Below are 20,039 nucleotides of genomic sequence, written 5' to 3'. Positions count from 1 at the left end.
CTTGACCATGATTCTCAGCAAGAGTGAGAGCTGGCTCATGTCTGTAATCCCAGCACTTTGGGAGGCTGAGGCAGAAGGACTGCTCGAGCCCAGGAGCTTGAGACCAGCCCTGGCAACATAGCAAGAACCTGTCTCTACAAATAATAGAAAAATCATCTGGGCATGGTGGTGCGCCTATAGTCCCAACTACTCGGGAGGCTGAGGTGGGAGGATTTCTTGAGTCCGGGAGGTTGAGGTTTCAGTGACCTATGATCATGCTACTGCACTCCAGCCTGGGTAACACGGTGAGACCCTGTTTTAAAAAAAAAAAAAAAAAAAGCGAGAGCTTACCTACCTGCCCCCACCCTCCAGTGTCCTTTCTTTCAGAGGGCCCTGGGATCCTGGAGTCCACCTTGCAATTTGAGATAATGGGACATCTGCTATTCAGCTGGATGGGTTTTTTTTGGTGACAGGGAGAATTAAGAGGTGATTCTGTTTGGTTAAAAAGGCCCAAAACTTTATTTAGTTTTCAGGGAAATATAAGATGCATGTAAACATAAACAAAATACAAAACAAAACCCAAATCTTAGTCTAGAAGCATGCCAAGACAGAGCATTTTCTGCAGACCAAAGAGTCCTGTCAAAGTGATAAGGGACACCTGGAAAGTGGCAGGCCAAGGGGCTGGTCCCTTCCCCAAGGGCACTGCATTTTTGTGATGAGATTAAAAACAAACCAACTCCACTATTAAAAATGTTAGAAACATGGAGATCGTTTAGCACCACCATTGATTCTGGAAATATTTCAGCACTCAAATTGACTGCAGTGAGTTTAATGTCCTTTCTCCAGTTTCTCTGCTGAGGAGGAAAGAAGGAAAACCTGGAGGAAGGGCTCCTCCTGACCCCACAGAGCCCACTAAGAGCTGGGAGGGGAATTCCATGAGGAATTCTCCAAGGTTCTGGAGCTCCAGAGACGTCCACCAGTCCCCACCCAGCCATGCAGTCCATATGCTCACGCTTCAGGGATTACTGAAGTCTGCCTTGCCCCGGAGTCACTTCCTGCAGACCTCTGAGTACCTGGCCGGGAAACCCATTTCCCATCCTGTGTCCTGGATTTAAAGAAAACCTGTTGCAGATAATGAGTTGTAAATTCAAGAAGGGTGGCTGTTTTGCTGTTCTCTCTCTGCAGTAAACTCATATGGGGAGTGTGCCTTGGTTATAAGGCACTGCAAAACGGCAGGGTATATCCATGGATGAATGTTCATCATACCCAGTCTAATTCATACCAGGTGGCAGGCTCAGCAAACTGAACCACCACAGGTGTCAGAGATACTTGAGAATGACCGGTACCAACAGGATGACAAAGGAGGTTGCCTTCCTCCCAGATGTGCCCAATAGAGTCTGAACCCTGGTTCTAATTTGTGGAGGTGGGTCCCTACTGTATGACCCATTGTGGTCACTGGTCTTTGAGCTATACAACTTGAGAGGCTAGCTTTGGATTGGACAGTCAAAGGGAAGTGGGCAAAACCAGCTGAGAACCGGGAGCTGGATGCATGTATTCTGGAATCAGGGCCTGCAAACTCCAAGATTGGTTTGTGGCTGGTGACTTCCCCTCTCTGCTAAGTAAATCAGTGACCATTCATTGAGAACCGATGGGGACCCAGCATGTGGCCCAATGAGTGGCAGTTTTTTTCTAGCCAGCTTCTGTGGCCAAATTTGGAGGATTTTCCAACCTGCTGTGGCTGGACCCTTGGGTGTTGAATCACTAAATTCCCTTTCTACCTGCTCTCTTCTTCCTGAAACACTCAGAGCTGACTTCTTCCTTCTTTCTAATCAACAAAGACAAAACTCCAAACCCCTTTTCAACCTTCACACAACATTTCTTTCTAGAAGACATCCTCTTCTGGAAGCCGCCTTTCCTAGTGAAGGGCAGTAGGCCCCAGCTACCCCAAACATGCACACGCTCTTCTCACCAACGTGCCTCTCACTTGCCTCTAACGTGCTCAAGCCTTCCTTTTGCTCTAAATAATTCTTCCTCCCTCCCTCCCTTTTTCTCTTTCACCTCTTGAGGTTCAGCTTATTGGCCAGGAGGGAACTGGGAGCAAGGCAGGGACCTTCAGTGCAGGGATCCCCATTCTCTAAGGCCACTGAGTTCTAGGACTGCAGTAGGAGAGGGTGTTGATTGTCAAAGTTAATTGCAAACTTGAGATTTTAAAAAGACAGGATTGGGGAAGGGGGATTGCGTGCTAATCCCAACCTTATAGACAGGCTGGGATCAAGGCCTTGGAAGGTAGAGCCCTCCACCCAGTCTGTAAGCACCAGTGTGCCCACCTTATGGCCTGGGGACCCAGGTTTGCAGGAGAGAAGTTAACAGTGGGGCTGTTTTCCCCCAAAGCCGTGGGTCACACTGCTGTCTTCTCACTGGCTCTGATCATGCACCTTGGGAACCACAGAGACATGAGACTGCACCAAACAGGGATGATGGTTTAGCCAGAAACTCATGAAGGTCTAGCAGAGCCCTCCACACTTCCCAGGAAGTGTTCAGTCTGGCCCTGCAGTTGGGACTAAACTTATATGCACCTGCAGGTCTTGTTGGGTGCACCAAGAGCAAGTTCTCACCCCGACCACCTGACCCACCCTCTGAAACAAGGATGAAGGGACTGGCAGCTTTTATTATAAGGAGCTTCTCATACCCATGGCATGGCTGAGGGGTGGGAGTCAGCCTGCTCGATGACACATCTGTAGGGGTGACCTAACTGAACCAACCCAGTGTTTGCATACCCAGTGGCATCTCTTTTGCACATCTTCATTTTGGAGCCTGGGATGACTGCCTAGGCCGCTTATGCTAGACCTGTTAATGCCAGTGTGAAATTTCCAACTACTTAATAAAATAACTACAAAAAGAAAAAAAAAAAAGACACATTGCACTCTCCAGCCAGAATGATGTGTGTGAATGACACACACACTTGCTGCCAGAAGCTGTGAGTCCCTTGGGACCTGCCCATTGCCAAGGACTTGTTCAATGGAGACAGCTTTGCCTGGTTTTTTTTTTTTTCTCTAACCCCATGTTATTTAGTTCAAGTGGGATGTTACCAACACTTGCGTACACACACATGCATTCGTACACCACACACACACGCACACGCACACATTCTCGACACATGGCCCTCAAAAAAGTGAGGGAATCTTAATTATTTAGCAATGTGGACAGTTCTCTTCCCAGAGAGCTCTGCATTGAGATTCTCAAAGACTGAATATCTAGATGGATATAAGCCAAGGGAGAGTCCCGCACAGGGCACAGTCCCACTCCGGGGCACAGAGATCCGTGTCTGTGCAGAAATTCACCAAATGGGGGTTGGAGCAGCAAGCATACAGTACTGGAGGTGGAGGGAACAAGCCACAGGGACGTCCCTGTCACCTTGAGGGGCAGAGCTCTGAGGCTCAAACCCAGAGGAAACTTCCCATTCTGCTGCTTTCTCTACTGGTGCTGAGGAAGGAGGCCAGATTGGTACTTGTTGTGGGAAGTTCTGTCTACAGAGAAACTTGAATAGACCCCCGACTCTTCCTGGAGCAGAATTTGTACGGACTGTCTGGGTGCGGAGCACAGGCAGGGCTCACTCCTCAGGCTGAAGTCGCTGAGATCAATGGACAGCCCAGGCTGCCCATTGGTGTCTCACTAGGGTGTGCACGGATCAGGGTTCTCACATCCCCCCCAAGATTTGGTGACGTCTAGGCTTCGTGCCTAGAAACTGAACTGAGGGCACCCAGTTTTAGAAAGATTCAAACATTACACCAGAAGGATCACAGCTCCAAACATCAGGACACTGGGGTGAGAGAGGGCTGCTGGGAGTCATTTTTAGGCCAGGGCTGAGCAGCTGGCTGCACCACAACAGAAATCAAAACAAGGAACAGTTCCTGAGGGCCTGACTCTGCTCCAGGGCTGGGGCCCCAGAGGTCAAGGGCCCCATGCCTGAATCCCTTTCTGCTGGGTGGATCTGGCAGGGACCCCATCATCTTCCCAAGGAAGGGGGAGAGGAGAACGCTACCAGATCAAACTCCACCAACCCACCCACCTGTTCCACAGCTAGGATTCCTTCAGCAGCTCGCTCCCTGCCTCTTGCTGCCTGAGCACCACTGGTATTCCCTCCATTGTCCCCAATGAGCCTTGGCATCCATCTTGGTAATATTGCACTTTTCCTGTCTCTCAGATTGTTTCCATTTTTGATTGAGAATGCAAGGTATTTGGAGGGGGTAGGGGAAGTGAGTAACCTTAAAGAAATAATATATTAGTTAAATACAATAACAGGAAAAATAGGGGTTATTTTTATCTTTTTCCCCCTGAAAACAAAAACTACCAAACCAAGGTCTAAACTTAAATAGTCCTATACCTATTCTGCAAACACTAGTAATAGGAAAATAATGCCTGACTGAAATTCCCTTGTCTTTTTTCCTTAGATGATAAAAGTAGTAACATGCCTTGCTGGGGAAAGCAATGGATATAAATGCCTGTAAAATATGCTGCTCTAACATCTGAAAGTGATTACAATGATTCTATATAATGCCTTCGTCAAGATGGAAAATCAAGGAGGAAGAAAGAGAAACCTTTGGGGCCAGGCTGGGGGTAGACGGGGCTGAGGCCTGGCAAGACAGCCGGTCTACAGCCACTGGATGTAGGGGAAACCCACAGGGCGTGGGGCACACCTGCTGCTCAGGGTTGCCCCTTTCCAGCTCTCTCTCACTGCCCCCAGAGTCCCATGGCCTGGTGAGAATAGTGAGGAGGAGAGAGGCAACACAGCCAGGCCTGCTGTCACAAAGAGGGATGAGGTGGGAGGAGATGACATTTTTCCCCCCCTGAAATATAAGAAAAAGGTCTTGAAATGGAAAGGAAAACAAAGCACCAAATGCTGCATCTTCGGGCATTATATGAACCTCAATAATGACCTCAGAAGGGCTCATTATGGTTAAAGTTGCAGTATACAGCAATACAGTGTCATTTCACATTTTCAATCGCAACTCATGGGAAACTAGGTTTGGACACTGCGGAGATTTTGTTTTTCTTTTTCCTTTTTTAGTCCGATCTGGTTTTCCTCCAGATGGGTCAGAGCCCTAGGCCCCCTCCCTCCTCTGCCTGCTGCCGGCAGTATCCTTCAGCATCACAAAGCAGCTCAGTAGCTCTAGGGAAAGGCCCTCTTGCCCTGGCTAGGGCTAGGAGTCCAGGGGCACAAGGCCTGGTATCCCCTGGCCATGTCTGAGAAGGACTGGCATGCACCCTTCTTGCTTCAAGTATTAATATTCTCTTTGGGTTTGCAGCGTTTTTGCTGTGAGTTAGGGGGTGAGGGGGCGAGGTGCGAAGACTGGGGCATGGCAATCCCTGTTCACTGCCCAAATCTACATGCTGTCACCAGGTGGCAGCATTCCCCACTTTTCCTGGATGCCTGAGCAACTCCCAGCCATCCTTGGGGCTGGATGTCACAATGTAAACATGACCACACGATAAACTATAATGGCGGTGAAGAGGAGCACGGAATTAATGTAGTGGGGAGATCTGCCATTAACTAGCTGTGGGATTTTGGAAAAGTCATTTCCTGTCCTTGGGCCGCAGTAACAGGAAGGGATGGGATAGAATGACCTCTGAGGTCTCTTTCAGTTCTGCCTTTTAATGACTATCACTTACAGCACTGGGGATCAAGGAGAGGAGGTCCTTGGGGGAGCTGGGAGGATGTGGGGGGCAGTGCAGGTGGTGGGGAAGGGCAGGAAAGGCAGGCTTTGGGGAGCACTGTGGTCCAGTCCAACTGAGATGCTCTGTGCTCGGCAGACACGCTCTGCACTCCCTCCTGGCCTGGCTGGCGCACTAGTGACTGAACTGGCTCAGTGCAGACATCTGAGGAGCGAGGCTGCAGGGCCCTCCCCCTGGAAGATAGCTACATTGAAGGTTCTTTACCTGACAGTCACTCTACTTTTAAATTTTATTTTAAATAGTCATAAATTACTTTTTTTCTCTTAATAAATATGTGCTGTTTAAAAATGAGAAAAGTATATACTGCATCTTTAAGTAATGCACTTTGCTCTCTGGGTTTTTTCCATTCTACCTTATTTAAAGTGCATTAATTAAAAAATAATGAACCACTTCTTTATCATTATTGTTCAAATAAGTACAAATAATATTAATATGAAGACACTAAACACTACCATTAGTACTGCAATCTAGCAGATTAACTCAACATCCTGCTCTATTTAATACTGTCCAGCAGAAGAAAATAACTAATTTCAATTTTAAACAAACTCACAAAACAAAAGGAAACAAAACAGTCTCACCACAGGCCTTCAACAAAGAACACGAGCCATTTGCTCTAGCTGCCAGGTATCAGTGTATGGCGAAGGACAGGGGCTCGGGGTTGCCCAGGCAAGGCCTCTGGGATGGGGTGTGGTAGGGTAGGGGTGGGGGTGGGTTTTGAAGGCACTGAGACGCTGGGTCCCATGCTGCCCTGCCTGGGTGGGGAGTAGGGTGAGGGAGGGCCTTTCCTCCTCTATAGAAAACACGAACCCCCAGTCCAGGGACCCTGGCAGCTGAATCGGTGGCTGTGAGGCCCGATCTGTCCAAAATCAAAGGCACGTGTGGAAATCCACTCCCAGCGAAGGGGGAGTCCTTGGGGGAAGCCGGCTAGGCTTCTGGAGGGTCCCCTCTGAAATGTCAACAATTGAAAAACACAACCCAAAGGTGACAGAGGACCTGCAGGGAACTTTATTCTCTTACTTCTGTCTTCACTGGGGCACTGCCCCTCGGGAAGACCAGGTTGGCTCCTGGCACAGGGATCCTCCATCTTCTTGGGCACCTGTGGCATTGCCAGCAGGCCAGAGGGGGTGGCTGGCGGTGCTGGCTCCAGTCTGACCCAAGGGGCCAGCCGGGTCCCCTCTGCCCATAGTGGGGGCAATGGCTGCTTCTCCACGCTTCATACGTAAGGCTTCCAGCCCTGCCCAGCTGGGGAACACATGCAGAATGGCGGTCACCCAGCAGACTGGGAGCTGCCTTCTCTCCAAAAGTCTGACTCCTGAACACCCTCCTCCTTCCTGGGGAGGGTTTTTGCCCCTCTGAGGTTGTGCAGGAACCAGAAGAACAGTTTCTCTGCTTCATCATGTCTGCAACCTGGGGCTTGCCTAGCCCCCAATTTTTCTGGCAGGCGCCAAGCTCCAGCACAGTCCACACAGTGGAAACCAAATGAAACAACTTTGGCTTGTGGAGGGGGAAGAATGTGAAACAAAAACAAAAGCAAAATCACCCGCCCACAAGATACAACAGAAACCCCATCCACTACCCATCCCCTTCCCGTGTGAGGCCGACCACCCAGGCCCCCAAACAACCCCTAAAATAAGACACAAACCAAAGGCCTGACATATAAGCCCCAAATCAACAAACCTCTCCCGAAACATGCAAAGGAACTGCCCGCCCGGAAATACCCAAAATAGTCTGTGCAGATTATGAAGAGACCGGTGGCTTCGCCCACCCTCTGTAAACTCTGGTACTGTGTCCTCCATGGGGTGCCCCGCAGAGAGCGGGCTCTCTTCTCAAGGCCAAGACAGTGACAGCTATGGAAGATGGTCCTTGCTGGCACCTGGGAACTGCTTTTTCTTCAACTAACAGTGACAGTGACCTGGCCCAGGAGCAGGCTTGAGCTCACAAGACACCCCCAAGCCCCAAAGCCAGTGGTGGCTTCTAATGTACCCACCTGTGGTATGCAGTGGCAATGCCTGGGAAACCAGCACAGTTCACAAATACAGCTTAGGACAATAGCAGGGCTACCTGGAGTGGCACGATGCCAGCAACCAAAACTGGGCCAAGCAGGGGCAAGACACTGGAGGCCCCCATGACCACGTCTTTTCCAGATCTGTAGCAAAGGCACAACTGGGGTCTCCCACATGGCCTGTCCCAAATGGCATGTAATCCATTGGTGAAGTCCCCATGGTGCACAGGGGATCTCAGCTTTCTTGGCCCTGGGTCCCAGGTCTGGGACTCCCTGGTCCATTCCCTTACTTACTCAGTGTGGGCACCCCCATCCTCTACTTTCCAGCTGTGGGATGGCTTGGACGGGGGGCATCTTTGAGGTCACCCATTCTGTAGGGTTGAATGTTGTCCACCCCCCACCCCTCCCGTTTTTTCCTTTCCCTTTTGTTCGTCTCACCGCTCATCCAGTGGGCGGCCAGAGAGGCACACTGAGGCTGCAAGAACCCAGGCCCTCTGCTAGTTCTTTTTCTCAAGGTAGTTGGAAGGCACCCAGCCTTTGAAGGGCTTCACACCATCCAGGATCTGGCAGTACCACCAGCCATTAGGGTTCCTCTCCAGAACCTCCATGGACACTCCCTCCTGGAAGCCTGCTGTCTCCTCATCCCCCTCGTAGTCCGCGATAGAGACATACACGTCTTTGAGGTTATTGTGGATGAACTGAGACTTCTCAATGGGCTTGGGGCGCACGGGGGACACGGGGATGCCGTTGCGCTGGGCGGGCAGCAGGGGTGAGTCTGAACCCTGGCTGGCGGCCCGTTCGGCCAGGCGGCCCTTGGCCTCGGCAGCAGCGGAGCGAGCAGTGCTAAAGGAGGAGTTCCGTCGGACGCCTCGGAGGCCATCGGTGGCCGTGAGTGACTCATTCCTCCGCAGGGCGCAGGACAGGTTGTTGTCCTTGGGTGGTGGGGACACAAACACCGACTGGGGCCTGACCGCCACCTGCCGCACCCCGTTCCTCATCTTCACTGCTGGAGTGCCTGAGGTCTTGCCAAAGCCCCCGGGAGGTTTGGAGGGGATGGGGGGCGTGGCCTTCTTGCTCTGGTTGACGGTGTTCAGCGCTTGGACGCGCCTCTCGATCTTCTCCAGGCTGTCTGACTTGCCTTCATTCTGCCTGCCCTTGGCGGGCACTGCGTCCAGCTCTTTGCCAGAGGGGTCAGGTTGCTCATTCTCATCCAGCACCAAATAGTGGGAAGGAGCCCAGCCCTCCAGCTCCCCAAACCTCACGTACCACCACCCGCTCTCCTGCTTCTCTAGCACCTGCACCTCCACGCCTGCGGGGAAGCTGATCTCTGAGTCCTGGACCTTCTGGTAGGCACTGCATGTCATGTACGAGGTGGCTGGCCCTTCCCATTCCTTCTTGGTGGGACACGGGGGAGTGGTGGCCGGGAGGGTGATGAGGTCAGATGAGCCTCGCCTAGACCCCTCACCGGGAGCCTCGGAGGCCGTCTGCGGGGGTAGCTCTGAATCCTCACTCTTGGAGCCCTTGAGCCCTCCGCGGAGCTGGCCCGTGGGTCTCAGCTGGCGCCGTAAAGTGCTGATGTCCATCTTCTCTTGGCTCTGTGACTCTGCTCGGTTCAGGAACGGCTTGGGCCGGACCGATGGCTTGGCCCGGGCACAGGAGGTCAGCCCAGCATTCACATCAGCATCCTTCTTTGCCCTGACCTTGGGAGTGCCGCGGATGCCTGCGTCCGAAGCAGAGCGGGGCTTCAGGTCGCCACTGGTTTTGGACAAGGAAGAGGAGGAGGAGGAAGAGGAGGAGCAGCAAGTGGTGTTGATGGTGATGGATGAGGAAAAGGAGGCTGAGGAGTGGTTCTTCCCCAGTTCTGCCTGGGCATTCTTCTCTGCCTTGAGCTTTAGGAGTGATGATGACTTGGGGGAGGCTGATTTGGGGGAGTTTTTCCTGGCCAGGGACAGCGAGGAGCTGCCTGGGGAGTCACTGTCCCCAGAGGAGCCTCTGGCTGACAGGGTGTCCTCTGCATATGGCCGGAAGCCCTCATTCTCATAGATGGTCTCCTCTTCCAGGGCCACGTCCTCAGAAGACTCACCCACCTTGAAGCGGGCCCGCTGCAGAGAAGAGGCCGGCGAGGGCCGGTGGGGCTGGGCAGGCCGCCTCTCCCCTGAGGCTCTGTCCTCCACGGGCTCCTCGCTCAGCTCGGGCTCTGAGTCAAAGCCGAATGCAGGGATGTCATACTCAGGTTCCTCATACTTGAGCTTCCGTGGGGAGTCCTGGCTCTCACTGGCCCCCGTAGGGCCCTCCTCAGCCTCCTTGGGCTTGCTGGGGGGCGCTGGCGGGGGCACCTTGGGCCGGGTCAGCGTGCTTGTGCGGCGGCTCAGGTTGGGCTTCTTGCGCTTATCGATGTATGATGCGGGGGCCCAGCCCTCCTTCTCACCGATCTGCACGTACCACCAGCCGCCTGAGTTCTTATCAATGACCTGGGGGACGAGTGCAGACAAGCCAGTGATTTGGGAGCATCTGGGACCCTATGACATCCCAAGGTAGGAGTAATATACTTTGGCTCTGGGATAAATTATCTCCATTATACAGATAATAAACCGAGCCACTGAGTAAGTGGCCCAAGACCCAACATAGTAAATAATGCACCAGAATTCAAACCTAGGTCTCTGTCATCTCATGATTGGTGGGTTCCCGCTTGCCAAGTTCCCTCCCTGGTCCTCTACGTCTGTGTTAACAGCCAGGTTGAGCTGGCCCACTCCTCCTCCCCATAAACTGCACTCTTCTGAGTCCCTACCCTGCCAGTACACTAAGGACACGTATGAAGAAAACACTGCCCTTTGCTGCCCCTTCCCTCCTCATACCCTCGATGTTGCTAGGTCCTCCCTTGGAGGTCCTTGAAAGGGTCTCTAGGGTCAGAAGAGAATGGGAAGATGCAGATGAAGTGACCTGGGAGGTACAGGCCTGAGGCCAGAGCCTCTCTGCAGAGCCTCTCCCCAGGGTCCATCCCCTGTGGCTATTTTACTGGAATCCCACTGAAATCCCACTAGCTGAAGAGATTTCTTTGGGTTGAATGGTTTCCTGTAGGAAGGGCAGGGGGCTTTCAGTCATTTCCATGTTAGTATAAACTGGTTTAAGGAGCTTCTTCCTTAACTTTGGAGATCAACCAATGGCCAAAAGTGTGGTTGCTGGTTGTGCTGGGGTCCATTTGGACTGGGGAACATAAAGGGCACATAATTGGGGATTGTGGGATGCTCCTGGAGCAAAAGGTCCTGGGGTGGGGAAGGAGTAGTGTGAAAACACTGGCAACTTGGGAAGAGGGCCAAGGACGGAGGGAAAGGTGGAGAATGCAAAGGTAAGAAGAGATCAGTTCTCTGCATCCCCCACCAAAAGAGAAAGATTTTCTCCTTCTTTGGGTCCTACATTCTGTCCTTCACCGTGCCCCAGCCCTGCACTTACAGTTCAAGCACAGGGGGCTCTTGAGCCTGACAGTTCTGCCACATTGTGCTCTTTACAGACTCCTGGAAATCTCAGCACTGAGAATGATTTTTCTTGAAAATTTAGTTCCAAGTTCCAGGCATGTGATTTAAAACATTCACACTGGAAATGTCACCGCTTTAGAGGCAGAGACTGCCCAATGAATCTGACAGGTTCACTTGTATTAGATGGAGTTAACTCAATTACTACACAAAGCCACTCAGACAACTGACTGAGTTACAGCTCTTCTCTGCTGCTGGGAATGCCATGCTAAGCCCCAGCCACAAAACAGAGTGGCATGAATGCTGGAAGACAGGCTGCGGGGAGCGTCCCAGGATCTATCACCCCATTTTGCAGAGAGAAATGCTTAAAGTTGGGGGTGGCAGATGGGAGAAGTGACTGCATCAAAGGCCAAGGGTCATGTGGTGTGGACTTGGCCAGAGCCCAGGTCCCCAGTATCTCAGTCTACCTGCCTGGTCCACATCCTCCTAACAACACTTCCTAATGGTGGGTACTGCAGGATACTGGCCCCGAGGTGTTCCTAGGAGAGAAAGCTTGTGGGACGGGCAATGCTGCCTATTCTAGACCCCTTGTAGATGACACTCCCAGTGACATTCTTGTATCCTAGGCTCTGGGAACATTTAAAACAACAAATGGGTTGGATTTTGTTTAATCCACCGTCCTGCAAGCTCATTTGACCACAGAAGCCCTTTGTTTCAAGGCCCCCTGTCACAAGCTCCTGCACATGCTCTGGGAAATGTTGCTGTGAGACAAGCCCTATGAGCTCAGGGTGGAGCGTGAGAGCTGGGATCTAGTCCAGGCTGTGGCACTGGCCAGCGCCAGGCAGATGCTCATCTTTGTGGGGCTCGTTTCTGTACCTTTTCTGCCTGCCCTTCAGGAATCTTACTAGCAAGGCCTAAAATGGGAAATGCAGTAGGTCTTCCACCATGATGAGTAAAACCCTCAGCCTCATGGCCCGAGGCTTACCTCTGCCTTCTGTCCACCTCGAAAGCTGATGCCATCAGAAATGCACGACTGGAATTCAGCAATGGTGTAGTACTCCACCTCAACAGAAGGGGGCTCTGGTGGCTTTGGCAGTTGGAACCCCTAAGGTTAAGGAACACACAGTGGGCAAAACCCGCCCAAATCAGAAGAGTAACATGGCCAAGGGTTGGTCGCCACTCAGTCCCAGGGGGTGCGGATGGCTGTTTACACCAGCTGGACAGCAGCTGGCCTGAGTACGTATCTATCACCGGAGTCTCAGGGTATATATCGCCAGGGGACTGCTCTGATGAGGCTTTCTAATAATACTCAGGATTCATGGGAGACTTGTCTGAGCTATGAAAAGGCTCACATTACTATTACTACTATTGTTATTGTCATCATCATCATTATTACTCTGAGACAGGTATCTTGCTTTGGGACCCAGGCTAGAGTGCAGTGGAGTAATCAGAGCTCACTGCAGCCTCCGTCTCCTGGGCTCAAGTGATCCTCCCACCTCAGCCTCCCCAGTAGCTGGGACTACAGGCACACACCACCACACCTGGTTAATTTTAATTTTTTTTCTTTTTTTTGGTAGAGATAGGCTCTCTCAGGATCTGGAAGAATTTGCTAAAAAAAGAAAAGAAAAGAAAAGAAAAAGAAGTAGAGACAGGGTTTTGCAATATTGCTTAGGCTGCTCTCAAACTCCTGGGCTCAAGCAATCCTCCTTGAGGATTACAGGCATAAGCCACTGTGCCCAGCACAAAATGCTCATTATTAATACAGTAATTTCTAATCTTACTTCTCTGGAGGTCAAGTTTTCAGATGCCTCAATAGCTGAATCTCAAAATGAGAACTAAAAAGCAAGAAATCTCCTGTAATCATAGTGCTTTGGGAAGCCCAGGTGGGAGCACTGCTTGAGGCCAGGAGTTTGAGATCAGCCTGGGCAAACAGTGAGACCCCATTTCTACACCCCCCCCCCACACACACACAAATTAGGTGGACATGGTGTTATGCACCTGTGGTCGCAGCTACTTGGGGAGGCTGAGGCGGGAAGACAGCATGAGCCCAGGAGTTTGAGGCTGCAGTGAGCTATGAACCACTGCACTCCAGCCTGAGTGACAGAGTGAGACACTGTCTCAGAAAAAAAAAAAAAAACAAAGCAGAGAAATCATTCTAACAAAGCCCTTGCACACTGCCCAGTGGGAGAGGAAGGAAAGCCACTGTTCTGGAGTCTAGGGGCGAGGACTGCAGGGGGGACTTCTGGCAGCACAGGCAAGGCAATGGAGCACAACTGGTCTCTAGTCTGGGGGGGTGTGTAATGAGGCAGTGCGGTTGGGTGAGCAAAGTCTTTAGCTGGTCATCATCATGACAAGGCCAGATAGGCAGGTAAGCACTAAATAAAACTCGCAATATTCTGTGGGCAGGGTAGAACTCACTGGAGATCCTCAATGCTTTTCAGACACTGGCACAGCAGCATCTAAGCATGACATTCAAGGACATTTAGAAGCTGGCCTTGGCCCATGGTTTGTGAGCCTCCCCCATTCATTTAACAACTGTTTGTTGTGCGTCTACTGGGTGCCAGACACTGGTCTAAGGCACCGAGCACTCACTAGGAAACTGAATGGACAACCCCTTGCCCTTGTGGATTGTACACTTTTGCTTCAATGGTCTTCTCTCTACTCTGCTAAAATATACTTTGTACACCGCTATTTATGTCCTCCCTCATGCAAAGGGATTCAAATAAAGCAATTGAGAAAAAAAGGTGGGAGGGATGACGGGACAGGAAGAAGCTTGGTGTAGCAGGAAGACCTGGAAAGACCTCAACCTTGGGGCTGGACTCCTATCACAGCAATTTACCAGCTGTGTGGCCCTGGGCAAAGCCCTTGATCTCTCTGAACTTCAGTTCTCTCATCTGTAAAATGGAACTAATGCCAGCATCCTGAAGAGGATCCCTGAAATAACATACATCACTTTGGGCCCAAAGAGGGGCATAGGGAGAGCTCAATAAATAAAGCTGGAGCTCAGCCCTCCTTCTGAACTTCTCTTCTTCCCAGCCTTCCTCATCCTTCAAGGCTCTGCATGTCCTAACCCCACCAGTTGAAACTGAGCTGGGTCAGAGTGAGTGAGGTGTGGGAGGAAGCTGGTTTTGAGGGATTGAGTGAGAATCTGCCACCTTTCACGGCCCCAGGGCCTGGCTGTGCAGCCGTGCATGTGAGCAGACACAGCCCAGGCTCAGCCCAGAACACATCTCTGGCCAGGTGGGATGCAGCTGGGCCTAACTGGAAACAGCAGCCCTGCCTCAGCAATCCCCGCATTTGGTAAGTGTGGAAGGAATTACCCCATTCTTGCCAAAATCAAGTCTGCCTGAAAATAATTAGCCGTGGCTAGAAGAGATGGTTGGGAGGGAGAATTCAGTGTCTGGGTTTCCTCTGAGAACTCAGGAGGAAAAAGAGAAACTCCACTGGGGTCCACGGCCAGGGCAAGGAAGGTCTCATCTCCAGGGATGAAATCTTTAAAAACCATATTTTTATGGAGGGCCCACTCTTCCATAGACTGGTGCCATCCCCCCTAGCCAGGGCTGATATCACTGACCACAGGAACTCTTGGTGCTGAGCCCAAATGTGACTTCAGAATCCTCCTTAACCCAGTGCACCAGGTAGTACTACCAAGCAGGCAAGAGCTGACATAGGAAATGGAAACCCGTGTGCTAGCCCGCCACATACATCATCTCATTTCATCCTTGCAACAGCCCTAAGAGATGGCTAGTACTATCCCATCTGATAAATAAGGGCACTGAAGCTTGTAGAGGGCAAGTGGCTTACCTGCAGTCTCTCTGCCTCTAAGTGTCAGAAGTGGAATCCGAATCCATGCCTGGCACTTGAAGACCCACTCTTTCCACTACATCCCACTGCGCCTACTAACAGTTCTTTGTTCCAGGGCTCTTGGCCTGCCACCAGCATCGCAGGCACCTCAAGCCCTGGCCCCTGATGCCTATCTGCCTGCCCGAGGGTCTGGACACCAGGAAACCCCACCCACATGAGCCAGGGACCCTGGCAGTGTTAACCTCTTGAAGCTGGGGCATGAGCCAGTCCTTGCAACTCACACTCCTCCCTGGAAGACGTTCACTGATCTGCCCTCTGCCCTCCCAGACTCTGCCATCCACCACCTCCACTGGGCATTCCTGACCAAGGAAAGCTGAAAGGCTTCCAGGCTAGCATGGACAGCAGCCCCATTTCCAGCCCCTGGCAATGCCCTGGCTGGACACTTTTGCCGGGCAGTCTAAATGTTTATGTCTGCCAATGCAGTGGCTGGGATGGATTTATTTAGCTTTGGAGTGCAGTGTGTTTCCGATTATAAACTGTCCAGCCAGGCCCCCAGGAAGACTGGGATCTGCAGGCTTCCCTCCCTGCCCCCAGCCCCACAAAACTAGAAGCCCCAGCAGGGCCCTGGAAAACCCCTGGATCAAGAGGCTCTGCAGCAAGATAGCCAATTGATCGGGTGGCTATAAGTGCATCCACAGAAAAGGAAGGAAAAGGGAGAAGAAATTCAGTACGCATACCAGGCTGGATTCTCTGCGTGGTGGAGGTCTTGTCCGTAGGTTCGGGGAGCCTAAAGGAAGAGACATGGCTTCAGAAATCCCAGTCAGACGATGGGCAACAGTGCCCATACCTGCCTTCCCTAGGTGAAACTAACTCCTGATCCTTCAAGTTCATGCTTTTGCTCAGCCTTCATGAAGGCTTGACGCTCTAAGTCACTGTGGGCACTGTAGTTGGGCTTCTTCAAGGGGAAACTATAGACTTTTATCTTGGCTGTGCTTCCAGGGGATCTATGAACCCTCTAAAATTATGTGCGCTTTTCAAAATGTGCAGCTATATGGGCATTTTTCAGGGTAACGGGTGTATAGATTTATCAGATTTTCAAAGTTAGAAGCAGAGACCATGTCTATTTTTTGCTTACTATTAAATCCGTAGAAGCTAGCACAATGCCAGGCAAGAGGAGGTGCCCAATAACTGTTTCCCAGCTGTTCCCTAAAAGATTTCAGGCACGAGAGCTAACTTAACCCAGTGGGGCTAAACTAAAGAAACAGCTTTCCTCCAGATTTTAAGAATGGCTGGACACAAACAAAAGCTAGGCTCCTATAACACAGAAGTTTTAAGCCTCAACAAAAGGCATTGTTGGGCCAGAGATGGAGGGTGCCAGACTGCCCAGAGTCTCCTGTAGAAATGAAGGTGATTCTTGAATAATGCCCTGTTGAAACTGCCTGTGCAGAGTGGTAAAGCCTTAGCTCCTAGGTCTTTTAGGTTTCCAGTAACCAGTGGAAAGTCACAGGAAAGGAGCTGCTAAGGCCCAGAAAGACGTTTCTCTACAGACTGTCACTCTGTAGGGCAGCCCTGCATATAGCACCCACATTCAATAGCCCAGGGAAATGTGTTTTTCTGATTTTTTAAAAAAGTCAACTACACATCATCTATCTTGATTTATAAAGCCTTTACCATAAGGAAAAAAAAGCATTTCTTGCTCTTGGAACGCATGTATCTGCACAGTGACCATTGCTGGCTCTCCACTAGAGAAGGAGGGAACGCTACCACCTACATCCTCATGTGATCTAGCTTCCGTGGAGCACCTGGGAGCAGTTGAGTCATCATACTCCTCTGTCTTCTCCACTCCTGTGATTAGCATGACACAAGTTGACAGAGTGAGGGTCAAAGGCCAGTCTGTAGCCCAGGAGGAAAACGCCATGGGGGTCCTATGCACCCCCCTGGCTTTCATGCACCCATGCCCATTCTCTAAGGAGCTTTGCAGTGAGGACCTAGAGGTCAGCGAAGTTCTTACTGATCTGGGCCCGCTGAGGGGCAATCCTGGCCACAGCTGGAGAGCCCTGGGCCAGCCTGGAGACAGTCCTGTCAGGAACGCCCACGGCGCTGCCATTGGAGGCATTGCAGAGGATGGGCAGGCTGATCTCCTTCTTGGTGATGGGGGCCTCGTGGCCCTCGCCTTCAGCTGGTGGAGTTTCTTTGTCCCCAGACGCCTTCTTGTTCAGTAGGTTGCTGATCTCCATGATGTTCCCGATGATCTCCACTGGGCCGGCTAGGTTCTTCTTCCGGGTTGGGAGGTCATCCTTGGCCTTCTTCAGGTAGGATGCTGGCGCCCAGCCCTCTTTGCCCAGGTATCTGTGGGGAGGAGCGGATGTGCTATTGTTAGAGCACTCTGACCTCACACGCCACTTCCAGGCCCTAGGATCCATCTGGCCTTGCCCAGTGGAGCCTTCCCTACCATGTTCTACAAGGCTTGGCAATCCCACTACTCTGGAGAGAAATGACACCGAGGGTAGGTGGAAAAGACACCCAGAACACCAATTCCCATTGCCCCCCCACCCACCCCCACCCACCATGCTCCTTTTTCTTTGCCTGATCCCTCTTGGGGTGGGCTCTCACTCTCTGCAAAGTCAGGCAAATGTGGGAGCTTGGGATCAAATTTATCAACTTTTGGGTTGCCCAAAGGAGGATTTCATAATGGCCTGCTACTTCTCAGTCAGTTGAGGATAATTGGAAAGATAAGAAATGAGAAGGTGCGGATGTGGTAAGTAGAGTTAAATGGCCTGTAGGAAGGGGAGGTATTAGAGAGGGAATTGACTCTAGAAGGTGAGAGTCAGGCAGTCTGAGTTCTAGTCTATGGTACCTTGCACAAGTCCCTTCCCTGGAGCTCAGTTTATGTCTCTTCTGCAAGATGCAGGGATAGAGTCGCTGCTAAAAGTGTACCCAGAAGGACAGACACGTTGAGATCACCTAAGATGTCTCCAACATCTTAGTTGGAATGGCTCCTCCATGCCAGATGACTGAATGGGAAAGCTGTGATGCCACTGCAGGGAGAGTAGGTGGATCCTCTATAGACTGTCACAGACCAAGTTCACAAACCAGGCTAAACTTACTGTAGTGGAACAAGGATGCATTGTTCAATAAGTGATTTGGGGCTAGGCGAGGTGGCTCACACCTGTAATTACAGCACTTTGGGAAGCTGAGGCAGGAGGACTGCTTAAGGCCAGCCTGGGCTACATAGCAAGACCTCATCTCTACCAAAAAAAAATTTTTTAAAAAAATTAACTGGGTATGATGGCGCATACCTGTAGTTCCAGGTACTCAGAAGGCTAAGGTGGGAGGATTGCTTGAGCCCAGGAGTTTGAAGCTACAGTGAGCTATGATCATGCCACTGCACTCCACTCTGGGAGACGGAGTGAGACTATCTCAAAAAATGTAATAAGTGATTTGGGGAAAACTGATGACCCAGTTAGGAAAAACAAGTAAGACAGACACTGGCTTTATACCATATAGCAGAATAAAAAAATATAAGATTGACATAATGTTGGGGGTTGAGAAAGTCTACGTGGGGCTCCAAAAGCAGAAACCGTAAGTGAAAAGACAAAAGCACATGACTAGATAAAACTAAAACCAAAGCAAAACAAAAACAAAACAAAAGGAAACAAAACCAAAAGCTCATAAACAAAGGCAAAAGGCAAATGATAGGGCTGACTTAATTTCTGGTGATTCGATGACTTCTGAAAACAAGCTTTTCCTTTTTTCCTCGTGGTGTTGAGTTTTCACCCAAACCCATGGGGACTTCACTTCCTGGTCCAGTAGTCGCTGACCAGTGCCCCCAAGTCTGGGTTGCAATGTCCCCGTCTGCTCTCTGGGATACATCTGGCTCTTTGGAATGGCTCCTCCACACCAGATGTCTGAAACTCCCCCCGCCCCGTCTTCCTGATCTGACCTTGTTCTTGGGCACTCTTTAGGTGGGAGAAAAGGAATATGAAAGCTGAAGTTTTGCGAGAAAGCTCAGGTAGGAGGTGGCTTCTTATGTTCATGTCACAGAAACATGCAGGCAGGCTGAGCCCAGCTCGCCTCCCCAGGGATTGGGAGGCAGATGTGAGTTAACACATGGGTGGGAGTCAGGGGCCTGTCTTGGCTCCCTGATGCAATGGGTGCAAACAGAAGCACAGAATTTTAAGAGTGGATGGCAGCAATGAGTAAAAATACCTAATCTTCATGTGAGCCAACAACTACGGCTCAGAAAAGCAAGGGGGTCACACAGTGAGCGCTTAGCAGCATCTGGCCCAGAGCCTGGTGCTCTTGCATCTCAGAGAAGAGACAAAGATGAGCCCACTGGCCCTCACTGACGGTTTTTCTACATCGACACTGTAGAGCTATGGGGAGAGGGGGCTCATGGAGGTGAAGGTCAGGCCTGCTTAGGGCCCCGAGTGCTCCTATTTGTGTTGCTTCAGTGCTATACGGGTAAAATTAGATTCCAGGAGGAGAAACGCGAGGGAATCAGGAGTGGCTGTGTGTGTCTGGGTCCAGCTCTGCTCACATCTGCTTTCCAGCTCTGGAGAATGAAATGACTCCAGCGGGAAGCAAGCTGGAAAGGGCATGATGGAGAGAGTGCAAGTGTGTGTGTGTGTGTGTGTGTGTGTGTGTGTAGGGGTGGGGGGAGAAGAAAGACAGGAAATGAGGATCAACGTAGAGCCTGGAATGTTGGGAAATGGCATATTTAAGGGGGTGTCTGGCAGCCTTTTTAAGGTGGAATCTTTTCAGCCGGGTTTTCTCTGTCTGAGCTCCTGCTGGCTGTAAGACTAGGCCATGGGGACAGGAGCGGACTAGAAGCAGCTCAGAGTGACTCTGTTGGTCATTTTAGAAAACTAAAACATAATAATAAAGCAGCCTTGTAGATAAGCTCCAGGCAAGTGAGCTAGGCCACTAGCCTGCCGGAATGTTTCCTGACTTTCCCATGTCAGACTCATGGCTGCTGGATTATTGGGTTGGCCCTAGTTTCCATTGCTCAGAGAACATAAAAGTCTAGGGGCAGTGGCTTTGGACAACAC

The 20,039-nt window shown here is 51.0% G+C and overlaps 1 protein-coding gene across 14 annotated transcripts in view; it reads right to left on the bottom strand.

Moving 5' to 3' along the window:
- Positions 1 to 477: 477 nt before the first annotated feature.
- The window catches only part of SH3PXD2A (SH3 and PX domains 2A), a 255,824-nt gene continuing 236,262 nt past the window's right edge, over positions 478 to 20,039 (bottom strand). For all 14 annotated transcript variants that reach the window (XM_017944296.3, XM_003904217.4, XM_017944298.3 and 11 more), the window contains 4 exons: positions 17,000 to 17,337; positions 15,726 to 15,775; positions 12,170 to 12,289; positions 478 to 10,185 (listed from right to left, as the gene is read on the bottom strand). In XM_017944296.3, the coding sequence (XP_017799785.1) occupies positions 8,212 to 10,185; positions 12,170 to 12,289; positions 15,726 to 15,775; positions 17,000 to 17,337 (2,482 nt within the window). In that variant the 3' untranslated portion in view covers positions 478 to 8,211. The remainder of the gene's footprint in view (positions 10,186 to 12,169; positions 12,290 to 15,725; positions 15,776 to 16,999; positions 17,338 to 20,039) is intronic.

Source organism: Papio anubis, chromosome 11, assembly GCF_008728515.1.
Source record: "Papio anubis isolate 15944 chromosome 11, Panubis1.0, whole genome shotgun sequence".
Taxonomy (NCBI): Eukaryota; Metazoa; Chordata; class Mammalia; order Primates; family Cercopithecidae; genus Papio; species Papio anubis.
This window is presented reverse-complemented; position numbering and strand designations above follow the sequence as displayed.